The following is an 18,082-nucleotide window of genomic DNA, read 5'->3' as shown; positions in this document are numbered from 1 at the left end:
CAAAAAGCAGAAATGGTGCGCCTACCGTTTTCTCTTGAGCATTACTCACCCTGGTCCTGAAGTGCTTGTTTGACGCTCCAGAAGAGAGGTAGTCGGCGGCTGCCTTGTTGACCTGAGGGTCCTCTGCAGTGAGGAGGGATGCCAGGGCCCTTAGGGTTCTGCTTCCAGGCCAGAGAGATGACAAAGGCACCTCCTCCAGTTCTGCGAGACAGCGAGGATAGTCTCCGCTGCACAGGACCTCTGCAAACACCTCTGAGGAGGAAGCCAACGCAGACACACGCAGATTAAACCAAGGATAGGGCCAGCTGTAACACTCACAGGCCTCATCTACACACAAACTTCTACTAAATCCTGATTAGAGGTGAGGTGATCGATCCAGATACATCGATGCAAACGCTGGTATTACTATTGGATTGATACTAGCATGATAGCATCAATACTGTTGGCAGTCACGTCAATTTTATTTATAGCCTATAGCACATTTAAACAACAGAAACTGACCCAGAGTGCTTTAGAGACTGGCACATTTACATTACATTAAAAAAAACAAAAGGAAAAAAAACACACAGCTTCAAAACACACGAAAAGCTGAAAGCTGCGTTTTTCTGTGTTAACTAATTATTGTGGAAAGCAAAGGTCACAGTGATTTAGCTCAGAATTTGCAAATTGCTGATGATTCATCTCATAAATCATGAAACGCTGCTCTTCCCCAAGTTGTGGATAAAGCATCAAAATGTTAGCTCTAATATTTGGATTAACTTGGAGAAATCTTGGACTTGCACAGGTGGCCGTATATGCCACGTAGCACAAAATATCCTAATTTTGCGACTTAGGTTAAGAAAATAATTCGATTATTACAGGACGCAGCCAACAACAGAGGAATTCGTGTCATGATGTAAGCATCACAGCTTTTGCGCACCCTCTCTGGCCAGGTGCAGCAGGTGCGTCTCCATGTCCTGGACTTCATGTTGTAAGATGTAGCTGTAGAACTGAAACACAGTCAGGACGTCCTGAGAGAGCGCAGCAGCGGGAGCACTCTGTGCCGCCAGCAAGTCGCTCCTGTCCACCATCTCACCCACTACCATGCTAATCGCTGGAGAGGAGAGAAGAGATCGGTGTATTGTTCCAAGATAACGGCATAACATTATTTAGTTTCAGCTATACAACAAAAACCAAAGAAAACAAAATCACAATGCCGTGTTCACACAGCCTGCAGTCACAGTTTACCTCATAACATAAAGCAGTTTGTTTCTATCCATTTTCATCAGCTGCATTATATTCTCAGTTAAATGCAGATGTCTCGTTTCCCCCTCAGGAGCACATTAAAACCTGTTTACACCCTGAATACGTGAGTCAGTTGAAGCCCTGACTGAAGATGAAATTTTAAGTATAACCCGTGGTCTGTTTGCAGAAACAAAGAAGGGACGAGCGAACCTGTATCGGCGCCGTGTGGGCGGTTCTCCTGCAGCACCGCCGTGTAGCGCTGATTCATGTGTTTGAACACTCTGTCCAGCGTGGTGTGGAAAAGTCCCTCAGAGCCGCTGCACTCTGACCACAGAGTCATCAGCCGGGGGCGCTCCACGAGGCCCGGGAGGACTGAGGAAAACAGGGCAGAGCACGAGGTCAGACCACAAACCCTCAAACCTCCTTCATGCACCGTAACGATTTGTTTTTCTGCTTTAAAGTATAAGATGTATGTTGCTGTTTGGGATAAGTTTCCAGATTATGCAAAAACTACAGAGCCAACCTTGGAGGGGTGAAGCATGAGAAAAGAAAGGAAAAATGGAGGAAATCTGGTCTACGTGTTTAGATACCCACCATCAGCAGCAGATGTTATTGCTCCCAGTTTGTCCACGCTGATCTCTGCTAACTCCTCTAGCAGCTGGGTCTGTCCTGACAATTTAAGGAGGACACTGCGACGCTGCCAGACACTGACCCCACTGGTCAACATCTGCCATGTTACCAAGAAAAAATGAAAACATGTCAGATGCTAAAATTTCCAGAAGGTAGCTGGTGTTTTACTTAAGCAGGATGAATGGTAATTATGATATCAACTATCAGAAGGAGCTCTACCTGTATGAGGTGAATGCAGTACTGAAGGTGGATGACAATAGCCACGTCCAGATTCTCATTTCCAGTGGTAAGTGGGAGGGGGCTTCCTGCCACACTGTTGCCCACCCCGGTGTCCTCTGTCAGGGCTTCGCTCAGGTGTCCTCTGGCTTCTGGATGCTGAGCCCTGAGCAGCAACATACAAGAGTCACCACCGAGGGGCAGCGGTAACACACCGACTGTACGTGTAGTGAGTTTGTTTTTAAAGAGTCCAGTCATCCTAAGAATCCTAAGAATTAAACTCTTCATTTGCTGCCAAGCACTTCAAAGTTCTCACAAAAGTTTTGGTATGGGACCTTAAAAAAACCTGCACGTGTATATATAAATAAATGAAACTGTAATGTTTTAGCCAATGCAAAATATTACACTCACCCGATCCTCTCTCCATCTGCATCAAAGATCGGAGACCTCTGTGGGGGAATGCTGATGACGGCGTTATCGTCTCCGGTATCATCGTCGTCAAAGTCAGAGGTGTTGAGGAAGTCAAAGCTCTCCAGGGCACTCTCCACAGTCAGACTGAGGCTAGAGGATCGACTCCTGTGACCCGGGAGACGGCACTGGGGGGAAAAGACAGGATGATGGGCATCCAAAGAGTATAAAAACAAGACAATAAAGTTTAAATGAACCCTAGGATGGCAGTTTCTCTGAAAATTTTAGTGCACAAGAGGTTCTGTAGATGTTAATGAGATGGAGTTTACCTTCAGTAGGTCTTCCAGACGCATCACTTCCTGCTCCAGGTCCTGCAGCTCTCTGCAGCGATGAGTCAGCGACTCTAATCTGGTCAGCAGGCTGTGGATGGCCTCCTCCAGGCTGCTCTCCAGGAAAGCCCTGCTTCCCTCTCCTGCCCAGCTCAGACTTCCCTCACCCTCAGCAGCGCTCCCACTGGGCGGCATCATTTCTGAGGAAGTCAGCCTCTTCACGAGCTGCTTCGTCAGGCTGCCCGCCTCCTCTGTGTCCAGTTCCACAGGTTTCAGCTCATCGGCGTGATCCAGGAAGACATCCTCGGGAGCCACTGCGGACAGCTGTCCATCTGAACACAAGGACGGGGCAGCTGAACCACAGTTGGAGCTAGAATTACGCTGAGACTCTGTGCGCTCCCACTCAGAGTCTTCGGCCGCTTCGGCTTCATCGCTGGCAATGCTGGCACTGTTCCTGCTGCCCCTGCTTCCTCTACTGCCCGTCTCCCCATCCTCCTCATACTCTTCCTCCTCCTCTTCCTCCACTAAATGCTCCTCTGCGATGGAGTCCTCCCTAGTTGGGAAGATTTGCGTAGGTAATGGTTCTGTTTCCGGAGGAGTTACAGTAATCTCAGGGTTGGACTGGCCCGGGGAGTAGGAGCTCAGGGCAGGGCTGGGGCTGGGCGTAGAACCAGACGTATCAGAGAAGGTGAAGGACAGACGCTTGCACTCAGCCACACCGCAGCCGCCGTTCTCGAAGACATCGTCGGGCAGTGTGGACTGAAAATAGAGACAGGAGAATAAATCTGTGCTGCAAACAAGATAAAGGACTGAGATCTGGCTGAAATCAGTGAATGAAGGACAGAAAAGTTCAGAAGAAAGCTCCTCTTGTTTTCCAAGATAGAAAAAGCGACGGCACACTATACTGATACTATACTTGTGATCAGATCTGAACCCAAATTGAATCGAACAGTGAGGTAAATATAAACAGAAAACATAGGAACAGCTTAACGAACATGCAAACAGACGTGCAAAGAGCCACACATGGCGTTCTGTAGTCCTTAAACAAAGGGACAAGGTGAACCCAAGTGTGTCCACAAGAGCAGAGAACTACATCCCCATCATGTCAGTGGGGGTAAGAGGGCACACAGAGTCGGGTTAGGAGGGTCACAGGGGCCACAACACACTCACATAAACCTCCAGACTGGATTTGGGCCTTGGCCGCAGTGAGGCCAGGTCACCAAACGAACGACTGCGCCTTAGCTTCTCTAGCAGGGTGTCTCGGAGCATGTGCAGGAAGGAGAAGCGCTGGCGCTCCACGGGGTAGGGCTGCCACTTCTTTACACAGTAAAGGCAGGGAAATAAGACAGGGTGTTGGGTATTTGAGGGCAGGTGGGTGAAATGTAGGATATACAAGATGGGGGCAGAGTGTGGGTATAATGGGAATATACAAAGAAAAGGAGGGAAACGGGCGAGGGTTAGTTTAAGGGTGGTGCCTGCACGGCTTAAGCATCAACTGGAAAAAATAACATGGGGCATGATTTACATCACGGTGCAGACAGTGCATGGGTTAGTGTGTTATGGATCACAGAATATGCTAACAACTTGCTTGACTCACAAAAAAGGAGGTGTCCTGGAAGGTGGGGGTCTCCGGTGTGCCCTGGCTGTAGACGGACACTCGTCTCTGGAGAGCTGCAGCTTTGCTCACATTGCCAGACGACAGAGTCAGGTCCTCCACGTCGAAGGGGCTGGAGAGGAGGATAAAAAAAGACAAAGCTCTTAATGACACTGCTTACATTTGGTTTCAAAAACCTACAAATGGGCAGCCCTAAAAATGTGGTGTAAACAACCACAAAGATTCACTGTGATGCAGTCACTCAAGCCACTTCCTGAGGTGGTCTGTTGCAGTGTAAACAACAATATTTCATGATGGGTTTTCAACATGGGCTGGTAAAAACATCATTGATGAGGTGCTCCTTTTTGAAAATCAGTACTGAAACATTTGGTGCTGGCACTGGAGCTGTGTTTGGAGACCTCTGACCACAGGTGTGCACAGCAAGGCATCTCGGTTGTGTAAAAACAAAGTATGAAGTGGGTGTTACTATGATGTTTCACCAGCAGATGGCAGGACCCCACAAGGCATGCAGACCCCGACTTTAATGCTGTGACACTAACAACCGTTGTAGATGCTCCAAACATATGGCCGGTCCAGCAACAAGACTAAAATAGTTCTGGACTACCTCTGAACAATCCTGCTACCCAGCAGTGATACCATCTGGCAGCTGCCAACTCATTATGTACCCTAATTCGTGCAACACCGGTTAGATTCAGCGAGCTTCTACTTACTACCATGTGACTTCCAGGTTGAGTTTGATGGTCCCGAGGTCGTTGACGTCCACAGCCACCACCTGAGGCACGGCAGTGAATAGCTCCTTGGTCTCACAGATGACGCTGCCCACCAGCATGTGTGTGGCCAAACCCTTCAGCTCCGTCACCTGATGGGCACAAACTTATGTTTGTTTCTCATTTCAGTGCCACAGCGCAACGTGTTAGACACGAGGCTATCTGGGTTTGTACAGACCTTGATGTTAATAAGGTCAGTAATGAGGGGCATGAAGACCATCTCGTCTCCATCCCAGCTTTGCCTGGAGTTTACTTCAATCCTCCCCTTCAGCTTCCACCGCTGGCGACCGTAACGCATGAAGATCTAAAGGAAGGAGCAAAAAAAAAAATTTAACCACATAACTTTATAATGGCTGAACTAATAAGCTAATTTTTTTTAACTGCTCACTGTTTGTCTCACTAAACCAACCAGCTAAGTGCTAACTTTGGAGCTGGGTGGAGTGTACAGTGGTGTTTCACTGAAAGATGGCCAAAGCTGTTGCTACATAAATATCATTACAGCGGTTTCCAGCTGAAAGAGTCACTTGTGTCTATCTGTCTCAATCCTGTTAAAAGTAGACCCAAGAGTCAGCAGTTAGGGCAAAGAAAATAAACTTGCCTCATATTGGTCTCCAGGACAGAGTCGAGCAAATCCTGCCAAACCTGTCAGATAGAAGTGACAGATATTTATATTATGCACAAAGAGGAGAGAAAAAAAAAACATCATTTTGGGGGGGGGGGTTTACAATGAGTTAAGCAACGTTAGCTCACTTTCTTATTCAGAATGAATTATTGCACAATGAAACAAGCTGCTTTTAACTGTCAAGCATATTTTTGTCATGACTTTTCAGGGATTCAGGGTTTCTAACTTGGTCCATGAGTGAGAAATCTTAGGATTTTTGCTCCAATGAATATAAAATCATCACCAAAACATCTGGATTCTAAATAATCCCAGTGTGTAAATGACTAAACTTGCATTAACTTCTCATGTAAATCATTCACGTCCCACCTTTCATTTTGATATGAAACTCCCCGAGCAGGTTCTCCAGTTCGCTCTCAAATGCGCTCATGTTCTGGAGGACGGAACGAGAGAGATAAGACTCATCACACAAACGGCCCTCACAAAAACGAGAACAACAACAGTAATCAAGTTATCTCTGCAGGCTCTGACAAAGCCGGTCAACACCAAACTACAGAGGAGACGGGAGGGCGGGTCTAAGCCCTCGGCACAGGTGGCGACAGGTGCGCTTGTTATTGGGATTTAAAGGTAAGTATCTGGCTTTGCAGGTTAGTGTTTACAAATCCCTGTAAGCAGTAATCTGTATCATATACTTAGAGTGGGTGCTGTCAGACGTGACTACGTTTAATGCGCCCTGTTCTGCGTTTATATATAATCTGCAAATATCTCTGTTTAAATGTCATAATAATTATTGTAACCCTACAATTACAGTTACTTTTTACAGCTCCATTCGCTTTACAGGACTAAGAGTCTGCAGCTGACAGCTCTGAGTACCTCGGTGTATTCCTTGTACCGACGATTAACCTCCGCGATACTCTCTTTGGTGCCTTTGGTGGAGGGCGAGGACGAAAAGGCCTGCTTCATCCGGATGGCACCCTCTCTGAGACGGCTCTGGATGCAGAAGGCCTCGTATAGCTCATCAACCTGCGCACACACACACACACACACACACACACACACACACACACACACACACACACACACACACACACACACACACACACACACACACACACAGTCCCCTCCATCTTTAATCGGCCCTCACGAATTTGTAGGCGGGGTAACACACACGAGACAGAAACTTGTGCAGTTATGAAATAAAGTTATAAACTTCCATATACATGAAAACATCCCCGGGCAAGGAGCAAATTCCCAAAAACTTCCAACTGCCATGTGAATTTTTCTGTGTTTGCTTCCCACTGGGTTTCATTCACGGATGGCACAGCTTCAGGCTTGTGCAATGAGAGCAGAAATAAGCACAGACATGATTAACTTTTGCTTTACACTTTATTTCAGATACACATCTGGTCACATGGTCAATAAGACTGTACAGGAAGTCCAAAACAGAAAAGGCCTGCAGAAGTAAACACAGTAAAAAGGCTGACATTGCACACACAGACAGAAAGACAGTCATCAAGACCGACAGGAGAGACAAATGGATAAACTAAGAATGGATAAAAATGTCCTGAAGTAAGCTGGCACATGCAGCTGCTGTATATCTGTGTAACTCTAACCCGACGCCTGCACTGTCCCAGTCTGCGAGCCCAGTGGGACACTCCCACGGCGAGGCAGCAGCAGACGGGGTTTAGAGCTCATTTGTCTGCCCGACTGCAGTTTGCAGCACTAGCCTGACCTAACCCAAACCCGCAGGGAGAGGGAACGACTCCATCAACATCCTGCTGTCTCAGTGTGAGCTAAAATGTCAGCGTTTCAGCTGAAATCAAATCACGATGATGCTGAAGCAAAAAGCTCAGCTCAACAGATTCACTCCACCGTGAAGCCACAGGCACAGCAGATTTAGATGATTTTATTATGAGCAAAGCTTTGGTAATGAAGTCATTATAATTCTTTATAATAACGCTGTTTCAAACGTTTTTAATTGTTTCACAAACACAAGTGCTCCTTAACCAACCCTACTCTATAAAAATCAAGTTCTCCTCATCAATATTTGTATTTCCTAAATTTTTCACATACTTCATTAAAATTCAAACATTTAAAAGGCTCCAAAAACAGACACGAGTCATTATGAAACAACACTGAGCTGTAATCCCAGCACTTTTTGAGGATGCGGTTGACTCACTCAGAGCCATTGTACCAACAACAACATTTAGCAGCGGTCCAGATTTTTAGCGTCCTGTCCTTTGAATCTTTTGGCTTATTTTGAACTAAAATTCACATGTGATGAAGCGGCAGGCGAGCAAAAAACAAAACACCTCTGGTGAGCCTCATCAAAGGGAAATATCTCCGGCCGCCTGACGAGAGCGCTGAAATATTGATGCCTCGCGCTCTTTATGGCACTCATTAGGGAGAAGCAGGAGAAAATGGGCTATTCTGGCTCCTGTCGTCCCAACAGCTTATCTAACTGTTTGTTTGTGTATCTTTTGTGCATCAGCCGAACGCTGCCAGCCTGTTTGTGAGTGCAGACTTTTTGCACGCGCCGACGTGCTGACATGTGCATGGAGAGCGAGTTTTTGCAAGCGGTGGGTGGGCAAAGGAGTGCTTCTAATAAAAAAGAGTGAAAGTGGTTTGCGGTGGGATGGATATTAGAGTGTGTAACTCTTTTTGACACACACATACGCATAAACCCACCCACTCCACCTTATACCAACTAAGCCTTCACCACCCCCCACCCTCAACCGGGACCCAGCCCGTCTGTCTGTCTGTCTGTGGTATGTGATGTATGTGGCGGGGAGGCAGCAGCTGAGCTGAGCCGGCTGGAAAACAATTTCAAACCTCAACTGTTATTCTCAGCACTTGGAGAAAATAACGGGTTTTGTTTACGATGAAGGGGAAAAACACAAAACGTGTTTTTGTGCATGATCCAAGGAAACTTTTTACACCTCACATAAATAAAGACACGACTACAACGAGGTATTCATTGCCTAATGAAAAGCCATCATTCTTTAGAGGCAATCAGCAGCCGTATCATATTATCAGCTTAATGGTGCCAATTTTTGTCCCCAATTACAAAAAAGCCCTTTGCTGCCTTCGAGGAAACGTCCTTTTGAAGGTCAGCCAGGCTCCTCCACTCCAGAGGGTGGCCGTCAGCATATTGCTGAGCCTTGGGCACATTTCAGCCCAGAGGAAAAAAACCAAAGAAACATGAAAGGCAAAACACAAAGAAACAAGAGTAACCTCAGCACAGGAGGAAGGAGAGGACTGCACCCGGCAGAAGCGCTGATGCTCTTTTGGACGCGCATACACACAGACAGACGGACATGTGTTATACATCCTGATAGCAGCTCCTGTGGAGATCTCCCCGCCTTTCTGCCCTTTGTCTCCATCGGTTATGTATCATTCAAGAACCGTAAAATAAATAACTAAAATAAAAAATAAATTAAAAAAAGAATACATCTGAAACATTACATGGTTGTAATTTTGACAAAGGCAGAAAATATACAAAAAATTGTAAAAAAAAAAAAAAAAAATCAAAACAAAACACTACATCAATTTTCTTTTAATGGAAGCTTCCCTAAATAGTAAAAATCAATTTTTTCCCCACTGTGGATCAACAAAGAAAAACAATCTGCAGATTTCTCAGGAATAAAAATAATCTTTTGGAAATGTTACACCAATGCTAATAACAGTAATTTTAACATTAATTAAAATAAAAATATAAAATATGAACATTTAAAGCACTTCTTTAATCACAGGAAGAGTACTGTTTAACAGGCCGCCCGTAAAGACCATCTGAACCTTTTTAAATCACCTCTCTATAGAGACATTAAATGGAAATGTATTCTAAATTAAGTCCTCTATTGGACTGTGCTAATTGCAGCTCGCTGCGATGACAAATAACCTGCACGGCTCAGAGACCGAGGGATTATTGGAATTACTGGGGAATCAGTTATGCTCAGAGTGAGCACGATATTGCATATTTATGTATTTGGTGTAAAATAAAAAAAATTTTGCATTTTGAAACCATTTTGAATGCATCCCTTCCTAAAACACTCCTAATAACATTTTCTTGGTAGTTTGAAAGGCAGCTGTGATTAAGAATTGCTGAACGTTTTAAAGGATTATCTCACTATCATCAGTGCGTATGATTTAAAAACGTGGGGTTTTAGATATTAGCAGTGAATCTTTCAGATATGGCAGCAATCCTCTTAAGATATGGCCATTATTCTGGATCATAGATGGCGCCTCGCGCACGTGCACACACTTTGTGCCGGGGGACCAGTGATTATAAGCAGATTAAAACAGGCGGGCCACACCAAACAGCTTCAAACACACATGAAGCTCTCTGGGGAGCTGTGGGTGTGTGTGTGCGCGCGTGCCAGTGGCAAGATTAGCATTCAAGGGAAGTGGGGAAAGCAGAAAATGCCCTATATTACAAATAATCACATGTAAAGCATGCACACTCATTCTGGATTGAATTTGGCACGTGTTTAACACACACGCGCTCTCTCAGGGGAAGAGGAGACGTCTGGCAGACGATCGTCTCACCTTCAGTCTATTTAATGATGCCCTGCTGATACCAGCGGTCAACACCCACTCCCCCAAACACCCCCCACCCCCACACACAGATATATATAGTCTCTGTCCCATGCAGGACATCATACGGGTTGTATCGTGCCACCTGCTTCCTCCATGTGTGCCAATTACTACTCAGACATCTGCAGGCAGCGCAGGAACAAAAGAGCAGAGCTGATGTGACTCACAAACTAACAACTTGCTGATGGATGATTGTTAAGTCATCCCTCACGGCAGCTGTCCTACACAAAGAGACACGCCTGAGCCTGAGCAAAAACACTGACAAACATGTTCACGCTTACTGTAGCTCAGCTGCTGAAACGCCATTTCTTTCGCTTTTTTTCCACTCGCAGTGTCTTTGCTGAACAATGTTTTGTTTACACATGCACTGACCAATCACGTACATGTGTTTAAGACATGCGGAGTAGTCCAGATGAGTTTATTGTTCCCCATCCTATATGTTGCTTTTAGTTCTGAAGTCCTCATCTGTCCCTTTTGGTGCAAAAAAATAGAAAAAAAACAAAAACTAATCAGCATCAGCTGCCTGATAAAAAATGCATACTTCCTGTTTGCCCTGTCCTACATACTGTTGATTTGTTTGGACCATAACCAGCGTGTTATAAGCCTTCTAATGCAATCATACAAGTCACACGTCCCTTAGACTTTATGTCCTTACCACTACAGCTACTTATGGTTACTGATGCGTAGTTTAAGTCAGTCTGTGTGATGCTGAAGTTGTTTCTACATTATATTTTCACACATTCTGCCCAGTGTCAGGAAAAATCAGGTCGGGACATTGGCCAAAGATGCCCTTGAACACATGTAGCACACAGCAGGTGACAGTCCCCTGCAGACATGTCTGTTAGTCTGGTTACAGTGGGTAGCAGCACACATGGCGCCCAGTGAACCAGATATTTGTGCTCTCACATGCACCTCTGTGAAAGTGAGTGATGATTAAAGAAAGTTTGGGCTGAAAATGACTTTTCTTTTCCAAACTCACCGGCCACTCCATTAGAAACACCTGGTCAGCTGCTTGTTGATGCAAGTATCTAATCAGCCAATCACATGGATCAAGAGGATGTTTTCTCTGGACACTTTGGGCCCTTTAATACCAACTGTATTACTTTTAATTAGAAGAGAAACTAGCATCTGATTAATTTAAAAATAAAGACAAACCATTTGTCAAGTCACAAGTTTGAGTCTTTTCTTTAAACTATTTTATCTCTGATAAGCTACACAAAGTCAGATAGTGAGTATAAATAAAAACTGATTGAGTATTAGGCTTAATTTTAGTTACGCTTCAGCTTTTGAGTTTTTTTACATGGCACAATAAATCAGACACTTCACTGCTATTTCAAATATTTACCCTTTCATTCAAATCTATTTTTGCATGAAGCCTGAAAGAACAGAAGAGCTTAAGAATAACGCTAAGCAGTACGTGTTTGCTTAACATCATCCGTCACAAGACAGAACAAGCGCCGACTTCTTTTATCTCTCTTATCAAAGTCAAAGTGGAGCAAGCTGCAGATACACTTCCTGAGTTCCCTCTCATTTTTTCCCCCCATCTTTGAGGGCCGTGTCAATCGCTCCTCGCTGCAAACTGCCCTGACCCAGATTCCCTGTCGCCTTCATCCCCGCAGAATCGCAGTCATGCTGCTGTGTTGTTGTTTACCTGTGTATGCTTTTGGGACAAATGTTCTGAAGGTGGGTTTTGTAGTCGAGATGCATGTGAACATAAAGGGTTAACGCCACCCAACAGACGGCCCCATCGAGCTCATCGGGACTTCAAAGGCTCTGTCTCCGGGTAACCATGGTTACCTTTGGAGCTGCGCTGTTGTTTGGGCGTGTGTGCTCTGATTGCCTGCTGTCACATCTGATTTGACGCACAGCGAGGAAGACCATTAAAGCTCTACAAAAGGCGATGTGGAAGAAAAGTCAAAACCTTGTAGGGGATTAATGTCCCCAAATGGCAACCTGTGAGGTGACTACAAAGAGGATGCAGGGGGCCAAAAATCCCTACCTGGCAACCTCAGAAAGGATGTTTTTACCTCAACCATGGAAACAGCTGGAAACTTCCCTAATATATAAACAGATTAGAAGAGCAGGAATGCTAAGCTAATGCCTGGCAGCAAAAAAGCAGGTGAAGTTACGCCTAAAACTGCAGCTTCACTCAATAAACTCAACGTGAAACCGGTGGAAAGAAAAGTTGTGAGAACAACAAACATTTTAAGAAATGTGTCTGTCTGTCTGTTTTTGTTAAGAGTTACGCTTCAGTCACAAAGGCCTGAGAAATATCAGTCACATGCTGGGAGCCAAAGGTTGATAAAAAGCGGTGTATTCTCTAATCGGTTGGCGAGTCGTTGCTGGAGGTTGCTGGGTGAAATTGGTCACAAAGAGCTGCTGAGATTTTGTAGATGCAACACCACTAACTGTGTGTCATTAACATCACGCTCACTGTGACAATACAGGAAGTATTGAAAAAGGCACCATTTACCAAGCCCTAGAAACTGGTCTGCGACCATTATGCAATCCTTGGTCATAAGGCAAACTACAGGCAACTGTAGCTAGCAACCAAAGCACCCAATATGGCAGGCTGCTCTTGAGCAATGTGTGCATGAGAAACCTCGACATAGTGTTGCACCAAAAATCTCTTTGCAATTGCTTTGGTTGACAGCAGATTGCTGTGGTCACTCATAGTTTGCATTGAACTTGCATGCAAACAAACTACTTTCCGAGTGGTGCTGAAAACAGGAAAAATGTGACAACAATAGCCTTCAAAGTAAAACTTTGAAACATTTTAGCTGTAGTGGTGAAGCACAGCTTTCATTCTGAAGGCAAACATTCTCCGTTTCCAGTTTGCATCACTTTTTTTTTTTACTAGATTTACCAAGTGCACGCAAACTGTCTGCGACCATGACAACCAAACTTTGTCCATAGATAACAATTTCCACCTAGAATCAACATCTAAACATGTATCAAACTCTCTCTTGTGTGTAAATCCATAGTAAAAATGGGCCCTTAATAGTTTCTGATTTCTGTGTTTATGCTAGTGCTGTGCAGGTAGCTGGCTTTCTGTCATGATCAACAGCTACTTTCACACTTTAGTCTTTGCACAGCTCAAAAAACAAAACAAAACAAAACAACGCAAGATGTCATTTTTCTGAGCTTTTCATGTGATGGTAGGTAGGTGTTACCTTTGAACAGCCAACTCGCTGAGTGCTACAGTTAATACCGCACCGATACGGTTTCAAACCAATAAAATAGATGCATTTAAAACTATCAAACATTTACTTAGAAACAGGTAAAAATATGCATCAGCACTCTGTTTCCTGGGTGAATGCTTGGATGGGATGAGGCCTTAAAATAAGCTCTTAATCAAATGCCCCACGGACTTGCATTAAAAAGTCCAACCGAAGACTCCCATATAGATCGCCTCAAATACTTTCTTTGGTTTAGAGACTGACAAAACAATAAATATGGCTGTAAAGAAATCCGAACAGCCTTACCTTGCTAATATGAAACTCCAGACGTCTCATGTACCTCTCGATAGTTTTGATTTGCTGTAGAAAGACAGCGCAAAAATTTACAGGTCAGAATTTGGCTTCATCTGTTTTTTGTTTGCACCACAGATTATAACAAGGTAATACTTACATATTATACAGCAAAATGTGCAGAAAATACAATGTTCTGTACAAATATGTTATTATACGATTCACACGATAAACTCCAAACTTGAGCGTGTGTTACAGTAGCCCCTCCGCTCCCATCATCTTACCTTGTCAAGATCATACAGCACTCCCTGGAGAGAAAACACACGCAGACACACACGTGAAATTACAGAGTTACTAAAAGGTAGGGCAGCTTATCCAAGATCACATTTATCTGCCATCAGGAAGAAACTGTTTTTCCTGTGTGCACACATCAGGCAGCCACGATGGCATAAACAATGAAAAATATTTCCATGTGTGCGTTCAGGGTGACCGTGGCTCAGGGGGTTGGGAAGCGTATCTGTAACTGGAAGGTCGCCGGTTCGATCCCCGGGCTCTCTGTCCTGGTCGTTGTGTCCTTGGGCAAGACACTTTACCCTATCGCCTACTGGTGTTGGCCAGAGGGGCCGATGGCGCGACATGGCAGCCTCGCTTCTGTCAGTCTGCCCCAGGGCAGCTGTGGCTACAACCGTAGCTGCCTCCACCAGTGTGTGAATGTGAGATGAATAGTGGCATTGTAAAGCGCTTTGGGTGCCTTGAAAAGCGCTATATAAATCCAATCCATTATTATTATTATTATTATTATTATTCATTAGTTTAAAAATTGATGTAATATATGTGAATTTTTCATTTTCTTTATAAAGCATTTTCGGCTTAAGCTGTGAGTCTCACAGGCTGTAAACATTACGAGGAACGATGTAAGTTAATGCAGAGTAACTTCTCACCAGGCGGGAGTTTCTCTTCATGTCCTTCATCAGACCTGTGAGTTTGTCCAGCTCTGTCTGATGAACCTCCAGATATTCACTTCACAGGGGAAACAGAGAAACACTTCAGTCTTTGCATAATACAATGAATTAAATTAAAACACGACTGCAGAAGTTCAGACGCTCACTAACGTTACGTTCACCGCTACAAATTCACTTAATGACACCAAAGAATACATGTGGAACATAAACATCCACAGAGGTCTGTTAATGCATTCAGAGGCAAACGTCAACAAGCTCAAACAGGCTGTAAATGCACAAACTAAAGCTTCTGGTAATTACTCAGTAAGCCCCTATACCAGGAAAACTCACTGCATAAACATTCTTTATATACAGTTCATGACAAGACCAGACTCCATCCATTATAAAAACACAACCATCAACATTTTTTTAAGGCCAGAAAGAGTGACACATGCACCGTGTGGGAAATGTAAGCAGCACTTCTGTAATACTATCTGTTTAATCAATCTGTAGTCAAGAACAACACAGTGCTTATTGTACTTACTGACTATCTGCTATATGGCTTCTATATATCTACTAACTTTAAAAGGTCTGGCATTAAACATAGAAAGGCTTCTTGTGTTTCAGAATTTGTGTCAAGTATCTAGTCTAGAGGCTTTTTTTTTTCTTTTTATATTTCCAAGTCGAAAAAGAATGGAGCATTTCAAGGTTTCAAGGTACTCTGGAAGACTTCATAGTGTGTACTGTAAGTGAATTTGCTTCATATTAACTACTTAATTGTGTGCATAGAACAAGTGGATGAGTTACTCACTCCAGGCCTTGTTTGAGTGCTGTGTAAACCTCCTCCAGTCTCTTGGGCTGCGGCTCTCTGGAGCTGCTGCCTCCCTTGTGGCCTGACAGGTGGGGCTTCTTAGGCTTGGACTGAGGCTTCTTCTGCACTGCAGAGTTCCCCATGAATGAGTTACATCTGCACACACACAGACAAACACACAAACACGGGATAAGTTACCATTTGCTGATTGTGCCTCACAAGAATTTCCTAAATCTCATCACACAGGCCCAAAGGCGCCACCTTCCATATTATATTTATCTAATATTTATCACAGGATCTCTGCAGCACTTCAAGTGTCAGGCCACCAGCTGCCAATAAAAGCAAGGAGTTATATTTCTAGATTATTTACACCATCCTGAACACGTCCTTGGGCCAGTTACAGCATGAGTTCATCTCATCTGTCAGATGCATTGACCTTGTTGACTCTGCTCACACCAAAATAACTCGTACATACACGCACGCATACACATTTAGATGTGACCGACGCATTTAGCCTACATATTATTCAGACATTCAGACACAAATACAATCATACATTCTGAGCATTTAACGCGGGCGTGCAATCACATGCAAACATGTGCTTCCCCGACTCCTAGCTGCCGTTTATCCTCTGCTGGAGTGAACTTACAAACAAACAAGCAGATTTATCCTCCCGGCGATTAACGACATTCAAGTGATCTTCAGTCTCTTCCCTCAAATGACCAAATGTGTGACCGACTCAAGTGGGAGAATTGAACAAATGTGATCCAGTTACAGAGAGTTGTCATATTTGTATAAAAGGCAGTGAAATGGGCTCAGACACTTTGTGTGGAGCTTCAGCTTTCTTTCATTTTTTTACCACCACACATCATTTTTTTAAAGGTAATCATTTGGAGGAACAGTTTTCTGTAAACCACCAGTAGGGGTCCATTGGTGGATTATTATGTAGATATGCTCTTATTCAATTTAATTTTCCCTGATCAGACAATCGCAGTCATTACTGACATAAGGAGGAACTTGAGATATTAGCAGCCTTCCAGGATTAATCCAGCAGTAAAAGACCATCTTTGAAAAGGGAGGCATTTTCAAAACATTCCTACTTTGGATGCACCGAATCTAATGGAGAAGGCCTGGTTTAAAGCTATAAATGTCTGCATTTTGTGGACTTGAAGCTAACTGATATATCAGAGATGTCAGAAGTGTTCGTGTGACGTCTTTGAATGCGAATTTCGAAAAGGTTTTCATGTCCCATCCACGGTGGCCCCCGAGAGGCCAAACGGACAATAACGTGACAGCCCAGCTGCAGGAAGTGACAAACGGCAAACGGCTAACAGCAGACGTGTGTCTACAGTTTTATTTAATCATGTGACTTAAACACACATTGCCTGCGTCTGTTTCTCCCTAAAAACACAGATCGGTCGCATGTTTTTGTTTCTGTCACTTCCACACGCCGTCTATCATTTTATCATGTCCCCAGAAACCCTTCCAACATGTTTTGTGTGCTTCTGCGGCATTTTTGTATTTGCTGCTTTTCTTAAGTTGCTTTGCATTTGACCTCTCAGGGCCACCGTACGTAAAAATAATCAGCAACCCAAGTTGTGTGGATGTTTTGCTGACTTTCATGTTAAAGCGCGATGCTTTGAGCGTGAGCATTTTAGATCCACTAATAACAATAAATAACTAGACAAATAATCACCAGTAAAAGCTTCACAGGCAGCTGCCCTCCATCAGCCAGAGAAACCACACAGACGAAGCTTCATGTGAAGCTTCTTCGCTCATTTAAACTGATGATGAAGAAGAGGCCCATTAGTATTATTTCTCAGTAATTATTGTGCTTAACTGCAAGTTGTTATTATATTAGGGATAACAGATGAATATACAAATGACTGACTGTGCCACAAATGGTAGCCTTTTGTGTTTCGTGATAATTCACTGCAACCAAGCAGAGTGAAAGGAGTGCTGGGGCAGATGTTATTATATTAGAGATAGAGAGCTTAGCCCTGATTGGCTGAAAAGTCTGTATGGTTTTTCATTGACTGACCTTTGCCATAGGGGACATAACCGTATACGACAGGTTGTAGGTACAACCCTCTGTATGCATTCAGGTTGAAGCCTTTAAGAAAGATTTTTCCAGCAACCAAGGAAGGTTTCTCCCATCCACACATCCATCTGTCGCTTATCCAAGTCCAAGTATTGAGGTCAGGAGTCAAAGCAAAGATGCCCAGATCTCCCTTTCCATGGTTACATCATCCAGATTTTCCAAGGGTGACACCAAGGTGTTCCCAAATCAGCTGTATGACATGTAATCTCTCAGGGGTCTCCTGGGTCTTGGATTAGACCAGAACACCTCACTCACAGTGGCATCCAGGAGGAATCCCAGATGCCCGAACCACCTCAACTGCCTCCGTTCGATTTGAAACAAGCTTTTGGGAACAAACTGATAAGCTGAATGTGTTTTC

General features: G+C 44.1%; 1 protein-coding gene across 6 annotated transcripts in view; it reads right to left on the bottom strand.

Annotated features, from left to right (window-relative positions):
• ripor2 (RHO family interacting cell polarization regulator 2) overlaps window positions 1–18,082 on the bottom strand; it is a 65,701-nt gene that overhangs the window by 1,569 nt on the left and 46,050 nt on the right. For 4 of the 6 annotated variants that reach the window (XM_026155601.2, XM_026155600.2, XM_026155599.2 and 1 more), the window contains exons 3-20: window positions 15,624–15,779; window positions 14,813–14,891; window positions 14,156–14,179; window positions 13,887–13,940; window positions 6,682–6,831; window positions 6,178–6,241; window positions 5,788–5,831; window positions 5,368–5,493; window positions 5,133–5,281; window positions 4,405–4,534; window positions 3,978–4,124; window positions 2,808–3,566; window positions 2,482–2,666; window positions 2,074–2,236; window positions 1,819–1,951; window positions 1,435–1,596; window positions 920–1,093; window positions 50–252 (exon numbers count right to left, since the gene is read on the bottom strand). In XM_026155601.2, coding sequence (XP_026011386.2) covers window positions 50–252; window positions 920–1,093; window positions 1,435–1,596; window positions 1,819–1,951; window positions 2,074–2,236; window positions 2,482–2,666; window positions 2,808–3,566; window positions 3,978–4,124; window positions 4,405–4,534; window positions 5,133–5,281; window positions 5,368–5,493; window positions 5,788–5,831; window positions 6,178–6,241; window positions 6,682–6,831; window positions 13,887–13,940; window positions 14,156–14,179; window positions 14,813–14,891; window positions 15,624–15,779 — 2,902 coding nt within the window. The remainder of the gene's footprint in view (window positions 1–49; window positions 253–919; window positions 1,094–1,434; window positions 1,597–1,818; window positions 1,952–2,073; window positions 2,237–2,481; window positions 2,667–2,807; window positions 3,567–3,977; window positions 4,125–4,404; window positions 4,535–5,132; window positions 5,282–5,367; window positions 5,494–5,787; window positions 5,832–6,177; window positions 6,242–6,681; window positions 6,832–13,886; window positions 13,941–14,155; window positions 14,180–14,812; window positions 14,892–15,623; window positions 15,780–18,082) is intronic. The other 2 variants (XM_026155605.2, XM_026155604.2) reach the window with 1 other exon arrangement.

This window comes from Astatotilapia calliptera, chromosome 22, assembly GCF_964374335.1.
Source record: "Astatotilapia calliptera chromosome 22, fAstCal68.1, whole genome shotgun sequence".
NCBI lineage: Eukaryota > Metazoa > Chordata > Actinopteri > Cichliformes > Cichlidae > Astatotilapia > Astatotilapia calliptera.
The sequence above is the reverse complement of the archived record's forward strand: the minus strand, read 5'-3'. Positions and strand labels throughout refer to the sequence as shown.